This window comes from Callorhinus ursinus, unplaced genomic scaffold (assembly GCF_003265705.2).
Source record: "Callorhinus ursinus isolate GAN/ISIS: 27379988/994484 unplaced genomic scaffold, GSC_fseal_2.0 scaffold39, whole genome shotgun sequence".
Lineage (NCBI taxonomy): Eukaryota > Metazoa > Chordata > Mammalia > Carnivora > Otariidae > Callorhinus > Callorhinus ursinus.
Window position 1 is genome coordinate 16739885 of NW_027397101.1, and position 26670 is coordinate 16766554.

Consider the following 26670-nt stretch of genomic DNA (forward strand, 5'->3'; position numbering starts at 1 on the left):
TTATCAATGGATGCTGAAAATGCACTTGACACCAACAAGAAAAGCAGGCTTTCCTAATAACAAATCTCAGCAAAAACAGTGATAAAAACAAGTAACAGACTGTTTAGCAAAACCCAACAAGTTATCCTAAAAGAAGAAAACTAGTCTACCATTCCTGGGTACTCAACCTCTTCAAGGCTCCTCCTCTTTTCAGTCCTTAAAAATGTAATCTGTCGGGCCTCCTGGGGGGCTCAGTCGTTAAGCGTCTGACTTCAGCTCGGATCATGATTTCAGGGTCCTGGGATCAAGCGCCACATCGGGCTCCCTGCTTGGTGGGGAGCCTGTTTCTCCCTCTCCCTCTACTCTTCCCCCTGCTTGTGCTCTCTCACTCTCTTTGTCAAATAAATAAATAAAACCTTTTTAAAAAAATGTGCTCTGTAAATAAACTAGTCGCAAAGACAAATACTGTATGATTTCACTTAGATTAGGTATCTAGGGTAGTCAAACTCATAGAAACAAAGTAGAATGGTGGATGCCAAGGGATGGGAGAAAGGGGAACGGTGAGTTGTTATTCACTGGGTATAGAGTTTCAGTTTTGCAAGATGAGAAAGTTCTGGAAATTGATTGTGCAACAATGTAGATAAACTTAACACTACTGAACTGTACATTTATAAATGATTAAAAGGGTAAATTGTATTTTATGTGTATTTTATGACAATTTAAAAAAATCGTAATTTGGGACTCATAATTGTTACTAAATTCTTGCTTATATATATTCAAAGAGTTACTTTTTTACATTGGTACTAAATTCTTGTTTATATATATTCAGGAATTACATTTCTACACTGGCATTTATGTCTGTAATCTTATTCATAATAGTTACTCAGATGTAATTCTGTTTAATATTCTCATTATTAGTCTATAGCTACATTTGTATCTATAGGTAGAGATCTGAGAACTTTCTTTTTCCTTTTTTTTCCCAAGATTTTATTTATTTATTTGACAGAGAGAGAGAGACACAGCAAGAGAGGGAACACAAGCAGGGAGAGTGGGAGAGGGAGAAGCAGGCTTCCCGCTGAGCAGGGAGCCCGATGCGGGGCTCGATCCCAGGACAATGGGACCATGACGCGAGCCGAAGGCAGACGCTTAACGACTGAGCCACCCAGGTGCCCCAAAAACTTTCTCTTTCCTAAAATATTTTATTTCAGTGTATCACTTGTTAATTGGTATAGGTTTTCAAGTAAAATTTTTACAAAGAAAATAAAAGACTCTATTTTTTGAGACTACAAATAATAAAGAATATAGTTCTATTGCCTTTGACTACAGAGAAAACACCTTAAACATAAAAGAAGTTTCATCATAATTCTAAGTGATTCATCATAATTCTAATTCCCCCAGTCTTCTGTAATTTAATGTTGACCAAAAGAAAAAAAAAAAAAGTACAGGTAACTTTGTTTTTCCTCCAGGATGATTACAAGATTCTCTTTTTCTTCCACAAAATACAAACACTTCCAAAGGATATATTTAGATACCATTACTGTTGGTTAGATATAGTTAGCCCTTTTGATCTAAATATTTAGATCATTTTTAGCTCATTAAAGTTTTCTTAATTTGTCTTTGATTCTATTGCTCTCCTAACTGCTCTGATTTCTCACCAAGAACACTTAAATTAATACTCAATTTTCTATTCTCCCATCATAAACCTTTTTCTGATCATTTTAACCTCTTTGTTTTTTTCTTCTGCTTTTGGAGCAAATATCTCAAGTTTGTCCTCTGTATCAGGGATTATTTCCACAGTATCAGTTCTATTTCTTATTCCTTCAAATGCAGACTTTACATGAGAGCAACTTTAGTTCTCTTGTTATTTCTGCTTATCTCATATGGCACTCTCTTCGAAGCTATTCTTTTATCTGTTCATTTTTCCATGTAAGTCCTTTCTTCTAACTAGACAGATTGTTTTCTCTGAAATTTTCTTCGGTGTTTCATTTTCAAAGATATGTTCTTCTTGACCTTTCCCCATGTTCTTCACTATTTTCTTACCAAGGGCATACTCTTGTGATTTTCTTTTACTTAGAGGGTAGTCTACAGACATTTTGGGTTTGTCCTCAGAAAAGTGTATGGCTTTCCCTTGGCTACAGTAAGTAAAGGTTTCAATACAGGCTGAGATTGAGGGCTCTAGAATTTACATAATTGGATCTGAATTGCCATCTTATCACTTACTAGCTATAAACTTTAAGTAAATTACCTAAATTTAACATAAATAAAAATAACAATAATGATTATGATGATAATATTATAGTGGCTATCATTTATTGAGTGTTAATTATGTTATAAACAAGGTTCTATGCTAAGCTTTTTATTTATTTATTTATTTATTTATTTTTAAAGACTTTATTTATTTGACAGAGAGAGAAGAGAGCACAAGCAGGGGAGCGGCAGGCAGAGGGAGAGGGAGAAGCAGGCTCTCTGCCCAGCAGGGAGCCCGATGCGGGGCTCAATCCCAGGACCCTGGGATCAGGACCTGAGCCGAAGGCAGACACTTAACCAACTGAGCCACCCAGGCGCCCTATGCTAAGCACTTTAAACTCTACCTCAGTTCATTTTCAGATTTGCTCCTTTTTTATTAATGACTTTGAATAAATACTTAAACTTTCTACCCAACCCCACCACTCCCTTTTGTAAAATGGGAAGAATAATAATACTGAACTCAAAGATTTGAGATGAAGATTAAGTAAGAAAGTGCATACAAAGTGCTTCGGGTTCCATAAATGCTTGTTGGTAATGGTAGTATCACAGTACCAATAATTGTGTTAGTCAAAGTTGGTAAGGGCAGCTCCTAACCAATTCCCATTGATTACTGGTCCTTCATCTCATAAGCCTCTTCCCACCCTACTACCTAGCCATGGAAGATCCTACCACATAAGTACATGAAAACCCTCAATTTCTATAACGGCGTGGCTCTGGAAGGACAGATGGGACCAAGTTTCAGAGGGTCTTCTCTATGGTGTGAAGGAGTTAGACTGGCACAGAGTGGAAAATTTTTTTAAAGATTTACATTAGGAAGTAAAAGAAGATTGCTAGATGTCTTCCCACACTCTTTCTCTTTACTTCCTCTTCATCCCACATTTCCTAACCCTGTTGTTCCCTGGGTTTTACAGCCTTTTAAATTAATGTAGAAAAATCTCTGAACCTAGGGGAATGATAGTGGGAGAGGACCAAATTTAAATGTCCACAATTTCTCAAAGAACTAACACTGCTATCTTTTGTGAGTATTAAGATAGAAAAATGACCATTTTTAAATTTAGTCTAACCACACAATTATGAGATAAGCCTCTAAGATTCTAGCTAAAGGTTATCCTTCAGTCTCAGTTTTAGTGTGCTTAGGAAAAGTTACAGTTTTATGTATCCTTACAGAAATTTTAGTGAAGAACTGGGAGAAACTGGATCAGAAGTTAAGCAAGCAATGTGGACTTTATATTAGATAGCTAATGATAATTATTTTGCTGTATGCCTAAAAAGACCTAATTTTAAATCTCACTACTCTCAATCAAAGTTCTAGCAGGGTTTTTTGTTTTGTTTATTGAAATATTGATTTATTTATTTTTGTAGAATTTGTCAGGCTGGTCTTATTTATATGAAAATACAAAGGACCTAAAAAATAACTTTTAAGAACTTATTATAAATACTTACCATAAAGTTACACAAATCAAGAAAATACTTTGATGCTGACAAAAGAGAAGACATATATCTCAGTGGGACAGACCAGAAATAGACACATAAATGTATCATTGTTGCTATTTGATAAGTAGCTATGCAACTCAATGGAGGGGGAAAAAATGTCTCTTAAATGGTACTGGATTAACTGGATATCCATATTTTTTTAAAAAGGATATCAACCTTTAAAAAGGATATCAACCCTTATGTCACACTCTATGTGGTATATCCATATAATGGAATACTACTCCACAATAAAAACTAATAAATTATTGACAAATGTAATCACATGGATAAATCAAATTTTTTATTCTAGATTAAAGAAGCCAGACACAAAAGGATACATTTATACAGAAGAGACATTTATATAAAATTATAGAAATGTAAACTGATCTAGAGTGATATAAAGCAGATCAGAGGTCATCTGAGGATGGGGGTAGAGAAAGGAATGGATTATAAAGTGGTCAGAGGAAACTTCTGAGATTGATGGAAATGCTCATCATCTTGATTGTGGTGACATATATATATTTATATATATATGATATATATTCTTTCCTTTTTCTTCCCTTTGTGTGTGTGTGTGTGTGTGTGTAGATAGTTATACAATATATTGTATATCAATTACACATCAATAAAGAAAAAATGACCTTCTTGAGCTAGTGATCTATATACAGTAGTCTCCACATTTTCAAAGTAACAATATTTCCATATCACACACACATAAATTACAAATGAGTCCAAAACATTCCATTTAATCAGTCACGTATTTTTTGCAACTTCTAGAAAGATCTTACCTGTTCCTCATTCATGATCATGTAAACTCTAACACCATTAAAGTATACTCACTAAGCAAAAGCATAAAAAAGGCAAGAAGGCCTTCTTTACAATTCATCAGATGGTGAGGAGAAACATTTGATTCATCTGAGACTGGTGTTCTGTATCAGTAATTATATTGGAGTACTACAATTCTCAGTCTGATACATCCCTATGAAATTCTTCAGACCATGCCACACAAAGTTAGGAGTTCGTAATGTCCCCAGATAATCACGTCTGAGGTATGGTGCATCTGCAAGGCAGAAGAGGCCCACTGTGACGTCTCTATGAAACATCAGGCTTTTCCTGGCTTAGGACAAACTGTAGGGATGGACATGATCTCATTACTGCACAAACAGGTTCCAATTTATTTAGCGTGCTACTGGTCTAAGCCTCCATCTCATAGATTCTAAACATTGCTGAATATTGTCTCTGGCCAGTTATTTGCCTTAGATGTTACAAATGCACAAACGGAAGACTACAATCCTCACCTGAAGGTGTCCAGAATCCACTAAGGGAAACAGACAAGTAAAAAGTGGTAAAAATGCAGTTAAGTGCTATTATTGTAAACTGTACTAAAGGGAGGACCTGGAGACGTCTCACTGATGAGGTGTCAAGGAAGTACAGCCATTCTAGGACACAGAGACACAAACATGGCTAAGGCTAAAGCTAAATGCAAGGTCCATGTGTGCAGTGAAAGGAACAGTCGGGATCGTATCAGGAAGGGCTGGATTAGATGCCATGCTAAAGATGAGGCGTAGCCTAGAGTGGAGATTTTTGAAACATATACGGAGGGGAGTGTAATAATCAGATTTGCACATTATGGAAATCACCATGGGCCTACAGTGGATATTCACAGGGATTAAGACCCGAGGCAAAAATATGAGCTATGGAGATTAGGAAAATTACTATAATCATCTAGGTGTTCTAATTAAAAGGACAGAGTGTAAATATATTTAAGAAAATCATAATGCATGAGATTTAGCACCAACTATTCTTTTTTAAAATATTCTGCCTTCCTCATCTGCTATAAGAGTAACCCCACCAGTGGCCTTCTCTCATCCCCCTTCCTCATCGACATGTTCTCTCAAAAACTTTTAGGTAATCCCTTCTTCACCTGCCAATACTATGCAAAGTAATGTAATTGATGTGGGCTCTTTCTGGATATCAGTGAGGACATGTTAAGTATAAAACAGCAGAATGCTTTATTTGTCCTGATGAAGAGGACCATCTTTACCCCTTGCTTACTTACTTAGAAAGTATTGTTCTGCATGGAAAGTAGTTCAATTCAGAAAATGACTGCAATCCAAAATACCAAATTTTGAAACTAAAATTCTACTACATTAAAAAAACGTGCCACAAAATAAACAATGGAGCCATTATCTTATAATACAACATGTCACTTGTCATGCATACTTTACCAGAGTAAGGGAGCTCACTGAGATATAATGCAGCCCAGAGAAATGCATGTGTATAATCCCCATACCACTTGTCATGTGACCGACTTGTGGCAGGGCTCCCTGGAGCCTCTTCCTTGATCCTCTGAGGTTTCTGCTTCCTGGGTTAAGAACCCCCAAATATCTTTCCTAGCCTTGAGTTCCAAACCCTTTTCTGCCAATGGCTCATAAACTTTTTAAACAAATGAACAAAAAACTACAGCTTTATTGAGATATAATTCACATACAATTTTAAAGTGTACAATTCAGTGGTTTTTGGTATATTCAGAGAGTTGTACAACCATCACCACTACCTTATTCCAGAATATTTTCATCACCTTACCAAAAAACCCCATACCCATTATCGGCCACATACCCATTTCCCACAACTCCAAGCTCCTTGCAACCACTAATGTACTTTGTCTTTATGGATTTGCCTAGTCCAGACATTTCAAATAAATAAAACCATACAATTTATGAAAAAAAGAAACTATCCTGTCCCTGTTTGTTTCATTAACAAGTGCATGTGATATTTTAATGATGATAAGATCAAATCTGCAAGTCAAGTGGTTTTTCTGTGTTCCTCCTCCTGAATGCCCTGGGGACATGGATATGCTGAAGGGATGGAATGGGAATGGGGGAAAAAGGAGTATCTCTGTTGGGTTCAAGAATCAGCAATACTTCAGTGGAAAGAGGAGTATGTTCTTAGTTCTACTATGTAAAATAAAATAAAAGAGTGCATGGTCCCTATAGACCAGCGAGCAAGTCAAAATACCCCAAAAGATATATAACAACACTGAAAACCAAAACCTGATTTTTTTTCTTAAATTCTTCTACCATGGCATTATGCAAAAGCCAACAAGAGTCAAATTGCCACGCAAAAGTACTTGCTGAAATTGCTCAATACCTTAACACTCTTTTATAGTTACAGAAAAAGAAAGAAATGAAACTTCAGTGGGATTTTTCCTACTAACTTGAAATTACATTCTCTTCTATAAGGTAGAAACGGATAACAACTTGGGTAGCTATATATCTTCCTCTCTGCTTAGTATTTTATTCTGCTTGCAATATATTACCATAGAATTGATCCTTCTTTCCAAGCATGATGCTCTAATAGGCAAGTGGAGATGCCCTGGGTGCCTCTGCATGGGACAATACGTCCAGCAAGCTTAGCTTCTGCCGAGTTCAATGATCTTAACTGGGGTGGAGCAAGTCCACTTTATCCCTGATACAGAACAATCCCAGCTTTCCAGCTGTGAGGAGGAAAATGTTTTGCATTATTAAATTGTAGCCATATGCTGCAAAAGCAGGCCTTGTAAATATGGAGAGGGACAAGAATCTAAATGGAGAGGAAACTTTAGATGCAGGGAGTCGTAAAAAGAACCTGAGATACTTGAGTCATGAGCCTTGGGCAGCGGGTGCATTCACAGCTTAACCCCAGGGTAGTCAAGACGGCCACCTCCTTCACAAGGGGACCCTACCCTCCCTGTAGGGAATCCAGATATTTAGCGAGGAAAGAAAAATATGTTACACCAACATCTTTTAAAATTTAACAATTTGCAACCCTTTCAGGTGCAAAGCCTCTGAAAACTTCTCTGGAACCAGGTGCACAATGAAGTCAGTGCCCACATCAATATAGTGAAATTTCGCTTACACCCTAAGTTACTTTATATCATTTCAGATACCACAAGATCCTGCAATACAGTTAGAAAGCTAGGAAAAACAAAAGTCTGGCTAGCTATGGTGTCTCTCACAGCTAGTCCTTTCTCTCGGAGCTTTGTGAAAGAAGAGCATTTGCTGTGTTTAAATTACACTTGTGACTATGTACCAAGCGGGCCCCTGACCTGTACAAATGCAAAGCATGGGAACTCAAGAAAAGATGGAGCAGAAGACAAATGGGGGCTACAGAGCTCTAGCAACTGCAATAACTTGGCAGAGAGCATCCCCCCTCCTGCATCAGTGCCCTGACCCCACAGCCTCAGAAACTCTCAGCTAACATCTCTCCCCAGGCTCATTCCCACTGAGGCAAGGGTCACTCAAGATTCACCTCCATCATCTGTTCACCCTCTGCCCACTGCCCCTTGTCCCAGCAGCTACGGCTATTACAACTGCCCCCAGGGACTCAAGCATGGCAGTCACTGTGAGTGTCAGGAGACCCAGACTCAGTCTGCTAGGGGACCTCAACACAAAGATTTCTCATTTCTTTCTCTGCGTGGCAGTTCACGCTCATAAACACTTAGACCAACCATAGACAAGACCAAACTTCATTTTTTCACTAGGCATTCTACCAGAGTCAATTGTGTTATTTATCAGGTGCAGGGGAGGAGAGGCAAGGAAAAAAGTACCAATGACATAGTGGGATTACTACTGTCTTAAGGTTTTGATCCATGAAAAAAAGTGAGCTTTAGCCTCCATGTGCCGATAACTAACTGGACCTGTGGGCAAATCACTTGCCCTCTTTGCCCTGTTTTCGTAAGTCAAATGAAGAAGCTGAATTAACAGTGTTATAAGCACCGATATCCTATGCTTTCTTGAGTGTGTTAAGCAAAAAAAAAAAAAAAAAAAAAGATTGGATTATAGTAGTCAATTATTCATTTAGAAAATCTAACTGTCTACTTGGGAAGGGGGAAATGTGTAAGCAAATATAAGCATAACATAAAGCAGCGATCACAATAGAACAGAAGTGTCGAACCCCGCCTGAGAGAATCTGGTAAGATGCGTGGAAGAGTTTGGAGTTCGGAAGTACAGGATAAACAAGACTTTGTTGGATGGATACGGCAGTCCTGGCAGAGGAAAGAGCATATTGCGAGAAAGAAAGGGAAAGGAATGGAACTTGGTATCTGAAACTAATAGCCCTTGAAAGCCATGACACAGAAGATGGTCATAAGCAGCAAGATATGGGGAGTTTTTCAGAAAGTCAGATTTGTGTTTTATAAAAAGTATTTGTACATAAGATTAGAGAAAGAACAGGGACAGAATGGAGGCAAGTATAGGGTTTTTGCACAATTACAGACAAAAAATAAAGTCTGGAGCTCAAATAAGTGTAACAGGGAGTGGGCGGGGATGGTGGATTCAAGAGACTTTGGAGTATGTGGAGGGTGAGGAACAGAGTCCCCGAGGAAGGACTCCGGGGCTACTCTAACCAAGGGCTCTGGCCCCAAGATAAATCACAGGGAGAAAATCTCAAGTCTGGGAGAAAAGAAAATGAATCGAATTTTGGAAATGTTGAATTTGAGCTACCCCTGGGGCATAAAGGGAACCCTGTCCAGAAAGTAGCTGGGCACATGAAACCTGAGGAGAGAGATCTGTTCCAAAGGCGCATATCTAAGAATAACAAAAGGTGAATGAACTTAAAGTCACAGGGGTACTGGAAACACACACAGAACTAAAGATAAAAATCTGGTGAAGTAAAGGGAAGAAGCAACTGACAGAAAACATAATGGTTCCTGGATTATGAGGAAAAGGCCCTGTTTCAAAAGCACAGACAACAAAAGCAAAAAAAATCCAAGTGAAATGGTATTAAATTAAAGTTTCTGCCCAGCAAAGGAAACAAGCAAGAGGGTGAAACTGTGACCTATGGCATATGGGAGAAAACAGCTGCAAACCATATATCAGAGAAGGGGTTCATCTCCAAAATATAAAAGAAACTCCTACCGCTTGGCAGCAAAAAAAACAAAACAAAACAAAACAAAATAAAAAAAAACACAACCCTACTACTCACCTGATTTACCAATGGGCTAAGGATTTGAATAGACTTTTTTTTGCAAAGAAGATGTACAGATGGCCAACTGGCATATGAAAAAAGGCTCAGGGGGCACCTAGGTGGCTCAGCTGGTTAAGCATCAGACTCTTGATTTTGGCTCAGGTTAGGATCTCAGGGTCATAGGATCAAGCCCCACGCAGGGCTCCATGCTCAGCGGAGAGTCTGCTTGAGGATTCTCTATTTCCCTCTGCCCTTCCCCCCGCTCACACATGTGCACTCACTCGAGCACTCTCTCTCTGAAATAAATAAATCTTTAAAAAAAAAAAGAAAGAAAGAAAGAAAGAAAAGAAAAGGAGCTCCGGAAATGCAAATACAAATCACAATGAGATATCACTTCACACCTATCGGGATGGCTATTTTATCAAGTAAACAAAAGACAGCAAGTGTTGTGGAAGACGTGGACAAATCTGAATCCTTGCACACCTGTGGTGGGAATGCAAGCTGGTGCAGCCACTACAGAAAACAGTATGGAGGTTCCTCAAAAAATTAAAAATAAAACTACCGTATAATCCTGCTCTTAAGTATCTATCCAAAAGAACTGAAACCAGGACCTTGAAGAGATATCTGCACTCCCGTATTCATCATAGCACTATTTTCAATAGCCAGGAGGTGGAAACAGCCTAGATGTCCACTGATAAAGGAATGCATAAAGAAAGCATGTTATGTGCATACAATGGAATATTATTCAGCTTTTAAAAAGAAATTTTGCTATATGCAACAAATGAACAAACCTTGGAGATATTATGCTATGTGAAACAAACCCGTCAGAGAGAGACAACTGTCTCATGATTCCACCTATGTGAGGTATCTAAAGGGGCTGGGGTGAAGGGGAAATGGGTAGTTGCTAATCAACAGGCGTAAAGTTCCAGTTAAGCAAGATGAATAAGCTCGAGAGATCTGTTGTGCAACCCTGTAATTATATTTACTTAAAAACTTCTTTAAGAGGGCAAATCTCATGTTAAGTATTCTTATCACAGTAAAATAAAACTTAAAAAAAAAGCAAGGGAATGTTTTGAGTACAACATGGTCAATTGAATCAAATAAATGCTTAAGAACATGGAAGCAGAAATAGAATGGAAAAGAACCACTGGACTCAGATCATAAAAAGTCATGAATTTAATGACAATCATTTCAAGTGGAGACAGAAGCCAGGTTGCAGGAGAAGTTAAGGAGGAAGTTTAGAGTCTTTTTCATGAGAAAGAAGAGAGAACTGGGACTATTAGTTGAATGAGGTGTCTGAATGAGGGGCAAAAAAGATGCATTTTTAAAGTAGGAAATAAGTTGCCAGGAATTAGTTAATAGAATAAAAGAGACAGCTGCAGAGAGCCAGGAAGAACAAAGCACACGGAAAATTTTCAATGGAAACAGAGAAGTTGGTGGCTTCAGAAAGTAGGACCACTATAAAAAGGCAAGTGGTGAAAATATTTATTGGATGTGAATACCAGGGACTAAGATATAAAATGTTGCTAAGGGAAAAGCAATCTCTAATGATACATTTGTATTCTTTCTCATGTCACTCTTATAAACTATGTAACAAAATTTCATACCACATTTCCTGGGATGTCAAAAGCCTTCGAACAAAACTGACTACCTAAAAACTATCGTGCTATCCCACCGTAAGACTTGAAAATATCTCTTTCTTTGCCTCGGATCTTATCTTGACCTGTAACTTTGTCTCTGTCATCTTAAATTTTAGAGGAGTGCAAGGTTAGAAAAAAAAAAAAAATCAACGAATTTCTATTTGGATCCACAGCAAATGATACTTCCTGTAGGAAGCCTTCTTGATCAACCCAGCTAAAAGAGAAAGTAAGATGAAAAAAAGCCCTCACTTTCATCAAGGACCTGCTTCTTGCCAAGTATTGCGCCTCCCCCCCCCCCCACCGCCCCCAATCTGATGCTTCCAACTGGCGTGGATATAATTGTGCTGAGTTCCAGAGAAATTGGCTGATTTGCTCATGCTCTTCAAGGGCCTCATGATTATTGTAAAACATGGAACCTTGATTTAGGGGAAAAATTTAATTCCAAAGTTCATGTTCTTTCCACTCCACCATGCTCCCTACAATGGCTGGAAACAGTATTTCACAACTTTGAACTCCCACGACACTTGAGTTATCGCCCTGAGTAACATTAGTCTCCACCACCTATATAAAATAGCGCATGTATTTATGAACAGAAAAGTTTGCGGAAAGCAAGCTTCATTTGTAATGTAAAACCATGCACTATTTTACCTTCTGTACAGCTAGCCTAGTGCCATGCACATAATAGATGCTCATTAAATGTCCATAACTAAATAATCCACCTGCAGACAGCTATTTCTGGGATGTTTATTGTTCCTGATGTAGAATGATGTATATTTCCAACTCCCCCAAGGCAAATGGCTGTCTCAACTCTAGAGTTGACTCAACCTACACCCTGTCTCTTGGAATGTAATATTTAATTCTGAATTCAGCAACTAGTAGGCACTCAATATTATTTATTGCCTAATAGGGTAGGTGATTGGGGAGATACGGAAAAATCACCTTCATGACCTTATAAGACATTCCTAAATGGTCTTTCCCCCCACCCCCGCCAAAATTAATATTATAAGTGATCAGGCTAGAAAAATTACAGAGGCTGGGCATGTTGCTAACTACTACGTAGATCAATTTTTGAGGAATGGGTTGTACACAAGCACCCATATGCAGCCTATAAAAATAAGGAGCTGAGGGCTATGAGCCATTCTCACTTTTTAAGAGTAATTTGCCAAGAAAACACATTCTTAATCTTCTACTCCTTTACTCTGAATTCTATCCTAAATTTGAACATTTAAGAACTTTACTGAATGTGATGTCTTGAAAAAAAATTAAAGGATAAAAAAGAAAACTGTTTCTGAAACAAAATCTGTTAGAAAAAAATCCTTTTATTTTTGCACTGACTTGCACAGACCTCATTCTAAAATTACATAAAAGGTTTACCTACGATGTCAAGCCTTACCACAGTTAACCAATCCTTTTAGTGTCTTTCTATTTATACTTCCATGAATAGAAACCCTGTTTATAGTCAGTTGCATATTGTCTAATGCCAAAGTTTAAAATTACTTCTAAGTATCATGAAATAGTGCATTTTCCTCTATAAAATTTTTTTTATTCTTGTGGCTACAATAAATGAGGATGTGAGAATGAAGGGGTATGAACTTATTAACGGAGGAGTAAATGAGCAATGATTTTTAAAAAGCAGAGTAAATTTTCTTTTCCTTGACTTTGAACATCATATTCTAAAATAAAGCATCCTCTTAGGAGCTCCTTAGGGGCCTATGAAAATGTGTGTGCCTTCACATGCAAATAAAGAAAAATGTTGTATAACTTCTATAACTATTAGAGAGTAAAGTTTGTCCCAAATTCTAAGTTAAAAAAAAAAAAAGTGAGAAATCAAGCAAATCTGGGCCCTACTGATCCCAACCAATGAAAACTCCAGCTACAGATGCTAAACCAATTTTATCAATAATTATTTGGTTGGTTTTCATTAGTATCATGACCACCCTCTGTTGGTTTTACTCTCAGTACCTATAAAACAGAGTTGGGGAGAGAGCGACTGCAAAATTTTTATGATTTAAAGAATTTCTTAAATGCAAGATCAGCATATTACTATAATAAACATATACTGTTATGGGTCAAAGAATAAATGAAAAGAGAAATCAAAAAATACCTTAAGGCAAATGAAAATGAAAATGAAACATTCCAAAATGTATGGGATGCAGCAAAGGCAGTTCTGTAAGGGAAATTCTTAGCAATAAATGTCTACTTCAAGAAACAAGAAATGTCTCAAATGAACTGGCTGAAGTGTATCTTTACACTTCAAGGAATGAGAAAAAGAAGAACAAAGGCCCAAAGTTAGCAGAAGGAAAGAAATAACAAAGATGAGAGCAGAAATAAATGAAACAGAGACTAAAAAGACAATAGAAATAATAAATGAAATTAAGAGCTGGTTTTTTGAAAAGATGAAATTGACAAACTTTTAGCTAGACTCACCAAGAAAAAGAAAGGGTTCAAATAGATAAATTCAGAAGCGAAAAAGGAGATGATACAACTCATATCACAGAAATAATAAAAGACTACTATAGAAAAGTATACGCTAACACACTGAATAACCTAGAAAATGGATAAATTTGTAAAACATACAACCTACCATGAACCACGATGAAATAGAAAATCTAAACAGACCAATTACTAGTAAGGAGATAGAGTAAGTCATCAAAAACTTCCCAACAAACAAAAGTCCAAGACAGACAGCTTCACTGGTGAATTCTACCAGTCAAAAAAAAAAAAAAAAAAATAACATAATCCCTCTCAAACGGTTCCAAAAAAATGAAAGAACTCTTCCAAACTCATTTTATGAGGCAAGCTTTACTCTGACACCAAAACCAGAAGAAGATGCCATAGGAAAAGAAAATTATAAACCAATGTTTCTGTGAACATAGACGCAAAAATCCTCAATAAAATATTAGCAAACCAAATTCAACAATACATTAGAAGGATCATACCCCATGATCAGGTGGGATTTATCCCAGGGATGCAAGGATGGTTCAACAGCAGCAAATCAGCCAATGTGATACAATGTGATGATTATACATAAATCATATAATCATTTTAATAGATGCAGAAAAAGCGTGTGACAAAATTCAAAATCTGTTTATGATAAAATCTCTCAACAAAATGGGCATAGAGGGAACATACCTCAAAATAATAAAGGCCATATACGACAAGTCCACAGCTAGCATCATACTTGATGGTGAAAACCTGAATGCTTTTCCTCTAAGATCAGTAAATAGATAAGGATACCCACTCTTACCATTTTTATTTAACATAGTATTAAAAGTCCTGGTCACAGCAGTTAGGCAAGAAAAAGAAATAAAAGGCATTCAAATTGAAAAAAAGAAAGAAAGAAAGAAAACAGTCACTATTTGTAGGTGACCTGATATTATATATATAGAAAACCCTAAAGACTCCAACAGAAAACTGTTAGAACAAATAAATTCAGTAAAGTTGCAGGATACAACATCAAAAATCTGTTGTATTAGTATATATTAATAATGAACTATCAGAGAGAGAAATTATGAAAACATCCTGTTTAGGCACCTGGGTGGCTCAGTCAGTTAAGCACCTAACTCCTAAATTCAGCTCAGGTCATGATCTCAGGGTTGTGAGATCGAGCCCCATGTTGGGCTCCATGCTGGGCATGGAGCCTGCTTAAGATTCTCTCTCACCCTCTCCTGCTGCCCCTCCTCCCCTGAAAAAAAAAAAAAAAAGAAAGAAAGAAAAATCCTGTTTACAATTGCATCAAAAAAAAAAAATTAAAACACCTAAGGATATTTAACCAAGGAGGTGAAAGACCTGTAACTGAAAACTAAAAGACATTAATGAAAGATATAGATGAAGACACAAATAAATGGAAAAATACTCCATGCTCATGGATTGGAAGAATTAATATTGTTAACATGTTCATATTACCCAAAGCAACCTATGAAATCAATGCAATCACTATCAAAATTCCAATGGCAGTTTTCACAGAACTAGAATAAACAGTCCTAAGATTTATATAGAACCATAAAAGATTCCAAATAACCAAAGCAATTTTGAGAAAGAATAAAGCTGGAGGCATCACACCCGTTGATTTCAAACTCTATTACAAAACTATAGTAATAAAAACAGTGTGTACTGGTATAAAATCACACACACTGATCTATGGAACAGAATAGGGAGCCTAGATATAAGCTCATACATTTATAGTCAATTAATTTATGACAAAGGAGCCAAGCATACACAATGAGGAAAGGACAGTCTTTTCAATAAATGGTGTTGGGAAAATTACACCGTCACATGCAAAAGAATAAAACTGGACAACTATTTACTCCATACACAAAAATTAACTCAAGATAGATTAAAAACTTGAATGTAAGGCTTGAAACCATAAAAACTTCTAAAAGAAAACACAGGCAGGAAGCTCTCTGACACCAGTCTTGGCAATGATTTTTTGAATCTGACACCAAAAGCAAAAGCAACAAAAGCAAAAATAGACAAGTGGGATTACATGAATCTAAAAGTTGCTGCATAGGAAAGAAAACCTTTAACAGAAGGGAAAGGCAACCTACTGCATGGGAGAAATACTTGCAAATCATATATGTGATAAGGGTCTAATATCCAAAATATACAAAGAATTCATACAACTCATTCGCAAAAAAAAAAAAAAATCTGATTAAAAAATGGGCAGAAGGGGGTGCCTGGGTGGCTCAGTCATTAAGTGTCTGCCATCACCTCAGGTCATGGTCCCAGGGTCCTGGGATCGAGCCCCGCATCGGGCTCCCTGCTCAGCAGGAAGCCTGCTTCTCCCTCTCCCACTCCCCCTGCTTGTGTTTTCTCTCTCACTGTCTCTCTCTCTCTGTCAAAATAAATAAATAAAATATTAAAAAAAAAATGGGCAGAGGACCTAAATAGACATTTTCCCAAAAAGACCTACAGATGGCCAACATGTGCATGAATAAAAATGCTCTACATTATTAATCATCAGGAAAATGCAAATCAAAACCACAATGAGATATTACCTCACACCTGTTAGAATGGTTATTATCAAAAAGACTAGAAATAACAAGTGTTGGCAAGACTGGAGAAAAGGGAACCCTCTTGCACTGTTGGTGGGAATGTAAATTGGTGCAGCAACTATGGAAAAGAGTATGGACTTTCCTCAAAAAACTAAAATTATACCTCTACAGGATCCAGGAATTCAACTTCTAGGTTTTTGTTTAAAAAAAATTAAAACACTAATTCAAAAAGATAAATATACCCCATGTTCACTGCAGCATTATTTATAATAGCCAAGATATTAAAATAACCTAAGTCTCCATCAATGGATGAAAGGATAAGGAAGATATGGTGTATAAATATAAATGGAATATATATATATATATATGGAATATTATTCAGCCATAAAAAAAGGAGGAAATCTTGCCATTTGCAAAAACATGGATGGATCTTGAGGGCATTATGCTAAGTGAAAGAAGTTAGACAGAGAAAGGCAGAAATCATATGATCTCTCTGATATGTGGAATATATTTTATATATATATAATATAACATTATATTATATACTATACTTCTTTATACTTATATATGTAATAAGGAATTTCTTAAATGTAAGATAAGAATATTGTTATAGTTAATAGATACTCCTTGTCTAATTTATTCAATTATTTATTTAGTTCCATCTTTGTTCCAGAGAGGATATAAGATAGTTTATTTGACATTCACCCAATATATAATCCTAATGGTCTCCAGAGGTTTTGCCAGACTGTACACAAAAAATGAACACACAAAACAGCACAAGCATGCTATAAAATGTGCAAAAAAGAAAAGTAGGGTAAGTCCATGTCATTCCAGTTGAGAAAGCTCTGGTTAATGATACTTAGAATGCTTCATAAGTTTTCATCATAGAATTTGCAAAAACTTCCCTAAAATTCACCATTTCTTTGTTGTATTTCCAGCCAAGAGAGAGCTCCCCACATAACTACAGACTTCCTAAACTCCAAAATGAGGCGTCAGCTTCTAACTGATCCAAAGGCAAAATCCAGCTTCTGGATTGCCTTGTTTTTCTTGGATATTAACCACTGCAGCAATAGACAAGTGATTGAGATTGGGATATCTAAAAGATCATAGCTGAAGGAATGTAGGGATACAAAACACCAGAGCAAGTTAAAGCTAATTTCAAAAAATTGCAATTCAATCACACATTTCCTAAAAGTGACAGTCGAGTTTTTAATTGTCACAAATAAAACTAGGATGGATGTAAGTCCCTAAATTAGTGGTTTACTCTCCTTTGGTCCAAACCGTTGTCTTAGATAGTTGAGAGAGGATTCATAGTTCTATTGCTTAGAAGGGATTAATTTAATGCTCAAAAAGTAACTAAATATAAACGTATAACTTCTGACTCCAACATAAACAAAGGAAATGTGTATCATTAAAAAAAAAATGAAGTGGTCTAGTGCCTCTTGACTAAAATAACAACGTCCTATCCTTGGGCACCATCAGAATTTTAAAGCACCTTAGCTCTGAAAGGATGATGATGCCCATCCCCATCATGTAACAAAGAATAAAAACAAAATATTAAATCACAAGTAGTATAAGGAGGTGCAATAAAGACTATTTCATTGCTTTTTAAAATAACAAAAACACTGCAAAAATGTTTTTAAAAATAACAAATACCAAATACTGCTCCTCCCAATAACGTGTTGCTTTTGTTTGCTTATGCTCAGTTTGCTAAGTACTAATCCCAATCAAAAAGCACAACTGAAATACATGCACATTCACTTTTCAATCAATTGAAAATTAAAGGCCTATATGGAGACATCCGTACTAGTTTGAAAAGCTTTTAAGGTCACCCTGCAGAAGTTCTTCGGCATCAGCAAAGATGTGACCTCCATGTTGGACAGTCATGTCTGATGCTGGAGAAAAGCCAAGCCAGAGGGGGTGTACGATTTGTGGGTGGACACATGCATCTGTACTTATCAAATGACTGAATGGGTTTCCACCTTCAGGTCAACAGCAGGGAACAGATTTCACAGAGCTTCTACCTCCAAAAGGGCTGGACTTTTTGCCATCTCTTCCCAAGAATTGGGAAGTAGATGGTAGCCCTCCCTGTTCGTGGGTTGCACATCTCCCAGTGGAAAAGTACTGGTGATAAGAAAACTACTGGTGTTAACCCTCAAAGTGATCTTTTCCCGAAGTTTAGCTTCTCTTTGTTATAACAATACAAGCAGCAAACTGATTTGATTGTTTCATTGTTTATGGTAATAGACTGAATTTTCCCATGAATGCATTGTGCCTTTTTGAGATACTGAATCTGAAACTTCAGAGATTTCACATTTCAGCCAAAGCCAGAACACAGAGATGAAAAAAAGCCTCCAAAAGATAAATTATGCTCTAAAATCCCAAACGTGCTTATATTCAAGAAAAGAGCTTTTTTTCTTCTTCTTCTTCTTCTTTTTTTTTTTCTTGAGAGAGTGAGAAAGAGAGCACACACACAAGCAGGGGAGGAGCAGAGGGAGAGGATCCTAAGCAGGCTCCACACTCAGCCCAGAGCCTGACGAGGGACTTGATCTCATGACCCTGAGATCACGACCTGAGCCTAAATCAAGACTCACACGCTTAACCGGCTGACCACCCAGATACCCCATGAAAAGAGCTTTTAATAATATGTATAATTTATCCCAAATGACTGCAAAAAAAAAACCTTAAGAAGTTCTGATTTTTCACATTTCAAATTAGAAGCCATTCTACATTCCTAGTGGCTTGATTTATTTCAAGGTACTGCAGAACAAACTCTCACTTCCATCAAATAGGATTCCTTAGCAATCTTTATGATTAATTCCATAATACAATGATACGCAACGTATGTTAAAATGTTGGCATGATTCTGCATCATCAAAGAAAATTCTAATTTTATTCCATTTAATTTTGATATTATATATATGTTATATTCTAACTGAAAAACTGATAATTGATGTACCATTTGTGTATATACAATATTCAACTAATCATAATATGATCTACAACATCCCAGTTTTAACATATCAGTCTCAAAAAGGTTTGATTTCCAAGGAAAATTTAAAAAGGGAAAAAATCAGAAGTGTTCTACCTTGATTATTTCTGTTTGTCATATTACATGCAACAGATGAATTTAGAGATGCTACACTGAATGTAGCAAAAGAAAAATTTAACCAAGCTTCTTGACAAATATTGAAAAATCAAATTCTGGCATTATATAACTATTCAATGAATAATTATTCATTCAGCTTAAGTAGACAACATTTTTAAGTGAATGTAATTCTTTCTGTACATGTTCAGAAATGCATTTCAAACAGTAACAGCTTTATTAATTTCAAATGCAAAGACCATATCCTTTGTTTAGTCTGACTGACTTACATTACTTATCAACTCTTTTTCTATTAACTACCCTCCCCCAGCCCATTCTTTCTAAAATGAGTAAGGAAGCTTTTAAAAAATGTTTGGACACAATTCACTTTGGGTTATCATGCTACACAGAGAAAATATCACTCAAATAAAAAGATTTCTTTACTTTAGTAAAGTCAAAGGCATATTGAAATTTTCTCAACTTCAGAAAATTTCCTTTTCTCTTCTTTTTTAAAGATTTTATTTAGGGCACCTGGGTGGCTCAGTCGTTAAGGTCTGCTTTTGGCTCAGGTCATGATCCCAGGGTCCTGGGATCGAGCCCCGCATCGGGCTCCCTGTTCATCGGGAAGCCTGCTTCTCCCTCTCCCACTCCCCCTGCTTGTGTTCCTCTCTTGCTGTCCCTCTCTCTCTCTCTCTCTCTGTCAAATAAATAAAGTAGCAGGGAGAAGGAGAAGCAGACTCCCGCTGAGCAGAGAGCCCTACGTGGGGCTCGATCCCAGGACCCAGGGATCATGACCTGAGCCAAAGGCAGATCCTTAACTGACTGAGCCACCCAGGTGCCCCTCAACTTGAGAAAACTTCCGACAAAATTTATTACATTTGGAATAGTCTATCTTTTTGATTCTAATCTCCCACCAACACAAAAAATAAAGTAATAGATTTAACTGGAAATTACATTTAAAATTGTTCTGTTTTTTGCATGTTTTGTTATCAGTCTGTATTAATTTTGAATGATTTTGATAAAAGTCGGGACAAATCAAGTTAGCATACATTTTTCAATCTATATTTAATTAAAACTTTTAATCTTTGAACTATCCACTACTTTTGCCAAACAGTAAGGTTTTATACAATACAGAGTAAGTTAATATATAGGGGGACAAGTATAATTTTTCTAAGATAAAAATAAGGAACAAAATATAAGCAAGACTCAGAAAGAAAAAGTATATTGACCTTGCATTTCTACTTGCATATTTACTTACTGTATCTTTCTAACATCATTTTAAAACAAGACTGGTCTGACATACTTTCTTATAGTTTGGAGTTCTTCAGATAGTTCAGCCTCACAGTAGCAAAACCCTATGACAAGGCAGGTCAAATAATTAAGGACCTAAAACTAAGTCTACCTGAGAAAACTTTTTTTTTTTAAAGACTTTTATTTATTTATTCATGAGAGAGAGAGAGGCAGAGGGAGAAGCAGGCTCCCAAGGAGCAGGGAGCCCGATGCGGGACTCGATCCCAGGACTCCGGGATCATGACCTGAGGTGAAGGGAGACGCTTAACCATCTGAGCCACCCAGGCACCCTACCTGAGAAAACTTTTATTATCACCTTTTAAAAACATTTTGTTTTATTTTCAATGAAAACAACCAAATCAGATTATTTTGGGAGGTAGAGGGTATGTGTGGTAAGTTTGGATTTTTGTGTTCATTTTGTTTTGTTTTTGTTGGTTCATTCTTAGAGCACACTTTTACCCAAGTTACAGATACAAACAAAATTCTTCTGATAACGAAATATTAGAAATTCTTCTTTGCACAAGTTTTATGTCATGAGGAAAAACCACAAACTACTCCTAAATCAATGTCAAATTCTATATATTCAGGTTGAGAAGCAACAAAACTATGAAGACAGCCAAGTTATAAAAGCCCATTTTCAGATCTGGAACAACTTCTGAACATAAAGAGGGTATTTGGCATACATTATACTGAAGGAAAAGTCCTACTTTCATTATTTCCTGATTCTTGGAATCCAATAAAAACTTTATGGAATAAAAACTCATATTCAAAGAATCCTTCACTGAACACATAACCAACCACCACCACAACCCTTCTTTTAAAGTAATGAGAGTTGATAAACTCTAATAGGAGTATGGAAATTTTTATTTTTTCTTGTACATTTTAAAAGAATGATGAAGTGGTTTTTCGGTTTTTTAAGCACCAATGACTTTTAGCACCTGAACAATGCACAACTGAAATACATGCACATTCACTTTTCAAACAACACCAACAAAAATTAAAATGGTGGTGGTTAGGTAAATATGGATGACGCCCATATAGAAGTATTTGCCACTGTGAAGGGCCTACACAGAATCACATCTTGTCCTGATCATACCTGCCTGCCAGAACAAAATAGGCAGCTGACCAATCATGGGGTGTTTATCTATACAGTGGTACCTTTGTTCTCCAACAATGTTAGATTGCAAACATCTTGGAGCATATATTTACCTGGAGGATTCTTGGCAGGATCATTGTGGCTTGGACTTCCTGATTGTCCAGAATCTATAAAGAAATCACAGAAAATGTTTTCTTTTTAATTTGTTTTGAACAAATTTCACAATCCTCAGAAGGACTTTAAAAAAAAAGTTAAGATGCAACAATGAAGCTGAGTGTGTTTAAATAAAGTATACTTTCCCAAGCCTTTCAGCAGCAACACTTTATTTATCAAGCTAGGTGAAAGTCCATACATATTTCTATGTCAAAAGAAAAAGAAAAAAGTAGAGTCTATCATAGTCTCAAAATGGAGCAAGGCCTTTTTTAAAAACAAAAGGTCTGGCTCCAAAGCCACTAAAGGTGGTTTGGAGGTTGGGCCTGTCAGAAGCAATATGAAATAAAGCAGATACATCCCCTAAAAATGCAATCTGAGTGTAATTAAACATGCTTTTAAGAACCTGAAAATGTTTTTATTCGGTGAGTGAAATACACAGAAACGAGAGTCCATTTTTCCAGGATTTCATGTGCATACACATATATCCACTCCCATAATCTCCCAACCTACTGGATCCAGGCCCAGATTTGTCTGCATCCCATAATAGCAATTGATTTGCAAACACCAAGAAAAGCATAAATTACTAGGTAGAAACTAACATAGCTTTGTGGAGAGCAAATTGTTGGATCAATTTAATTTCCATCTGTGATAGACAGACTGCAGATAAGGAGAAAAAGATCAATGTAGTATATCTGAATTTCCTACCCCAAGTTATTTTTCATTGATGCTTTCTGTGGAAAGCAATGGAGAGGCTATACTACAGTTAGGCAACACGCCTTTCCCAGCTAATCTAACACTGTTGTGTTTTGCTCATTCCTCTTTCCTCCACTTCCCCTCTGCAGTTATCTGTGTCATTTGCCCCATATTATTATACACTTACTTGCAGGTTGCTTTGTAATCTTCTTTTATTGGTTCTAGTATTTAAATTTTGTCTCCCCAGCTAAATTGCATGCTCCCAAGCAGAGGCAGAGATTCTATCTACTTCTTTTGTGTCTTCCTCAGTGTGCAGTGTGCTGTTCATGGCTGTGAATGCACTAGGCTTTCAGTAAATGCCGGAGGAATGGAAGGCTCAGATTCAGCAGCCTCCTTTGCCTGCCTAGGAAAGGCAATTTTGAACTTGATAGTGAATGTCAACAAAATTTGATAGGTGGCCACAGATCAGTCTCTTCCCTAAAATCTTGCCATGATACCTAAGCCAAGACAGGAATCCAGTCTCATTGAAGCAGAAAAATCTAATGCTGGTTTTTTTCAGCAGGGTTATTAAGCTCTTCCATGTAAGTGATTAGCATACTGCAATTGCTGCTTCTACTGTTAAATCCAAGGGGATCCTGTTGGTCTCTTTCTATATAGAACTTGGTTATTTATTTTTGCAATTTGCCTCATGCCTGCTAACCAGATTTAACGCTGAGATCAGAATCCTACCTCTTCATCCTATTTCCTTTGTCTTCTTTTTTTCTCCAGAATAGCTTTCATGAAATCTTCGCAAATATATTTAGTGATTCCCACATTATCCTTCAACTGATTTCTGATTTTCCAAAATGGAAGTAAAGAAACTGTTAGGGGCTACTCTTGCAGCCTGAGCTCCAGCTAGCATCTCCTGTAGACAGTCACAGAGTTGAATATTCTCTAAAATGCTTTTCTCTCATCTCTCATGAATTTGCTTGCTTTTTCTGGAATTGAGGCAAGAGTCCGTGACTTATAACTTAGAAGGTCAATCATTCTCTTTCTACATTCCTATAAAAGATGGTACAACATTGGCCATTTTCCAGGCATGGAGTATGATAGTTACATAAAAATGATAAATGACATTGTTTTGCTACAGCCTCAGCTATTTCTGCCTCGAGTTCCTCTGACAAATGTCCTTCAATACTGATACTACATTCCAGTTTAATTTCTCAAGTGACTCTAACATTTTGAGGAGTTCCTACTTATTATTGTTATTAACATACCCACTGGACAGAGAGCTTCTTCATATTCTCTTTTTCCTTCTAAAGTTACTTCACATTTATGGAGGTCTAGACACGCATTCCTCAAGGTGGCTAATGCCACCTTCCTGATGACACAACATGAGGCAGGTTGAGGTTGTCCTCAGGGGGCAGGGGTTGTAGACTCTCCCTGAGCCTTGCATGTTTACTTAAATCAATTTCAAAAGGGCACCACAAAACTCCTTCCCAACATCTGGCTGCTAAAACTTGGGTCAATTAAAGAATGAATGTCTCTTCTATTCCGAAGAAAGTATTCAGCTAGAACAATGGCACCCCCTGTTACCACAACATCCCACTGGGAAACCCTATTCTTTTCTGCTGCAAATTACCCCTTCCCCCATTTCCAACAACTGCACACCAACTTCTTCATTTGAAAACAATATAATTACAAAAAAAAAAAAAAAAACCACAAGCATTTGAGGGAAAACTTAAGTAGACACTACATTTGAGTCACACACTTGCTTTTAATAAGAATTCCACTTTCTAAAATGATCTGGCATTTACTGGCACACAATGGTAGTTTTTCCCTCATATTCCAAAGTCTGTGCCTTTTCATGAAGTAAAAGAGCATATACTAGATCCCAAAACGTAGAAGAGGCCCCCTCAGGGAGGGAGCAATTAGCATTTACTTTTCAGACTGTAAATCTAATACTACAATCTACACTTAACTCTTATGGCACCTTATACTGGTCACTTAATTCCAACTGCTAGAAAAGGAAGTAACCAGGGAGTCATAGTTGGCAGAGAAATCAAAATGAACTGTTACTGTGGTTAGCTTCAGAGAAGGAATTATTCAGACCACATCTAAAACCCTTCCAATTCACCACCCAGGTCACATTACTCTAAACCCAAAGGTTTTCTTCAACCACTTCCATCATTTGCTGAAGTCCTGTGTGTCTGTGTGTACTTAATATGTTATCATGAATTCGAGCTCTGTTCCTCACTAGTAGAGTGATTTTGTGCACAATTACTTAATCCTTAGAGTCTTGTGGTCTTGATTTTTACAACTGTAATACTGTCTACCTCGTAGAATTGTTGCAAAACTTTTATGTAAACCATCATACACTGGTCAGACACAATACAATGAGTAAATGAAAGATATCAAACACAGAGGTCACATTCAAAGAATGATTAATATTTTTAATGGACTAACTCTCAGGAAGAAAGGGAAAAAGGGGATATGACCTAATTCTGCCCATCCCAGGGCAAGCATCTAAAATGATCTGTGGACAGGGCAGGGCACCTGGGTGGCTCAGTCAGTTGAGCATCTGCCTTTGGCTCAGGTCGTGATCCCAGGGTCCAGGGATCGAGTCCCACATCGCACTTCCTGCTCAGCGGGGAGCCTGCTTCTCCCTCTTCCTCTGCAGCTCCCCCCTGCTTATGCTCCCTCTCTCTGTGTCAAATAAATAAATAAAATCTTTGAAAAAATCTTTTAAAAAAATAAAAGGATTTGTGGTAAATCACCTGAACATGAAGGAGTGTGTGCCCACTGAGAATTCCTACGTAAAAGCTGTCTACCCCTCTCCCCTCAAGGGATAAAATGCTGTCATTACAAGGCTCTCAGGAGCTCTCATGCTCAAAAGGCAATAGGTACCAGCCATTTGATGGAAGATGACCTTCCAGAAGACTGAAGTCTACGAAGAACAAGGGTGGTAAGAATGGGGTTGTGAGTTGCCCAGCACACTGGGTCTTGAGTCTAGAACAATCTGGATGCAGTGGAGAGAAAGTGAGGGGAGCAGAACTTGAAGGCAGCACACCTAAACCAGTCCTCCATAATTCCCTCCACATTTTATTTTCTCTTCCTTGATCCCAATCTACATCTTCTACATTTCTGACTTCACTGGACGTAAAGTAGAACTGAAACAGTTTGTATTACATACTTATAAAAATCTCATATTACCCCCATTCCTTATGTTTTAATGGTGTGGAATTAAACATATATGTCTTCTTCTTGGAAGAAAATAGTTAATGAAGCCATTTCTAAGTTACTACTTTTTAAACTCAATGTATTCCTCCTTCCCCAGGAATAAGAAAAGGTTCCCCACATGACCCTTGCCAACCTTTCCTCAATCCTTTCCTGTACTCCCTCTTAAAAAGCAGCCAGCCTTTTATGACCCTTCTAATATCTAAACTTTACCTAAAGAATGGCCAGTTTCCCTCCTGACTCAGTTTTACGAAAGATCCTGGGATATTTAAGTGACCTAAATGGTTTGTCCAAAGTTACATGGCAACTATTAAAACATATGTTCTCTACATGGGCCACCCATTCAGACACACTGCCTCTTGAGAGGTTATGATGCAATCTTCAAATCATGTACAGCCAAGTGATCTTTCAGTAGATTAAATGTTTCTGGGAACTTGACCTTCCCCTAACTTCCCTCCTCCTTCCTACCATTTACCAATACATTCAAAACATTTTTCATAAATTTTAAAAGCCCATAGCTATTCTTTCACTCTAAGTTGGAAACAATTATTATTAAAATCTATATAGTAATTGACACTTTAAAAAGAGGACAACTCTAAATCAAATTTAGTCTGGATTCTAATGTTTTACTAATGATCTAGTGGAAGTCCAATAAAATATTTGTTAAATAGGTAAGATAAATAATAACTGCTTAAATGTTTGTTTTTGAGTACTAACTTTCTGAGGTAGGTGAACTCAATTGTCTGATGGGGGCAGACCATCAAAACTGAAAGTCTTTTGAAGGTCACTACGGTAAGCATCAATTAGATGTGAATCAGTAAGATTTATGGAACACCTCCTATATTCCAGTTGCTGATG

The 26670-nt window shown here is 37.0% G+C and overlaps 1 protein-coding gene across 8 annotated transcripts in view; it reads right to left on the reverse strand.

The window, feature by feature from the left end:
- NFIB (nuclear factor I B) overlaps nucleotides 1–26670 on the reverse strand; it is a 228990-nt gene that overhangs the window by 74908 nt on the left and 127412 nt on the right. For 7 of the 8 annotated variants that reach the window (XM_073880803.1, XM_073880802.1, XM_025887914.2 and 4 more), the window contains exon 3: nucleotides 21864–21917. The exons of the other annotated variant lie outside the window; for it this stretch is intronic. In XM_073880803.1, coding sequence (XP_073736904.1) covers nucleotides 21864–21917 — 54 coding nt within the window. The remainder of the gene's footprint in view (nucleotides 1–21863; nucleotides 21918–26670) is intronic. 8 annotated transcript variants of the gene reach the window in all.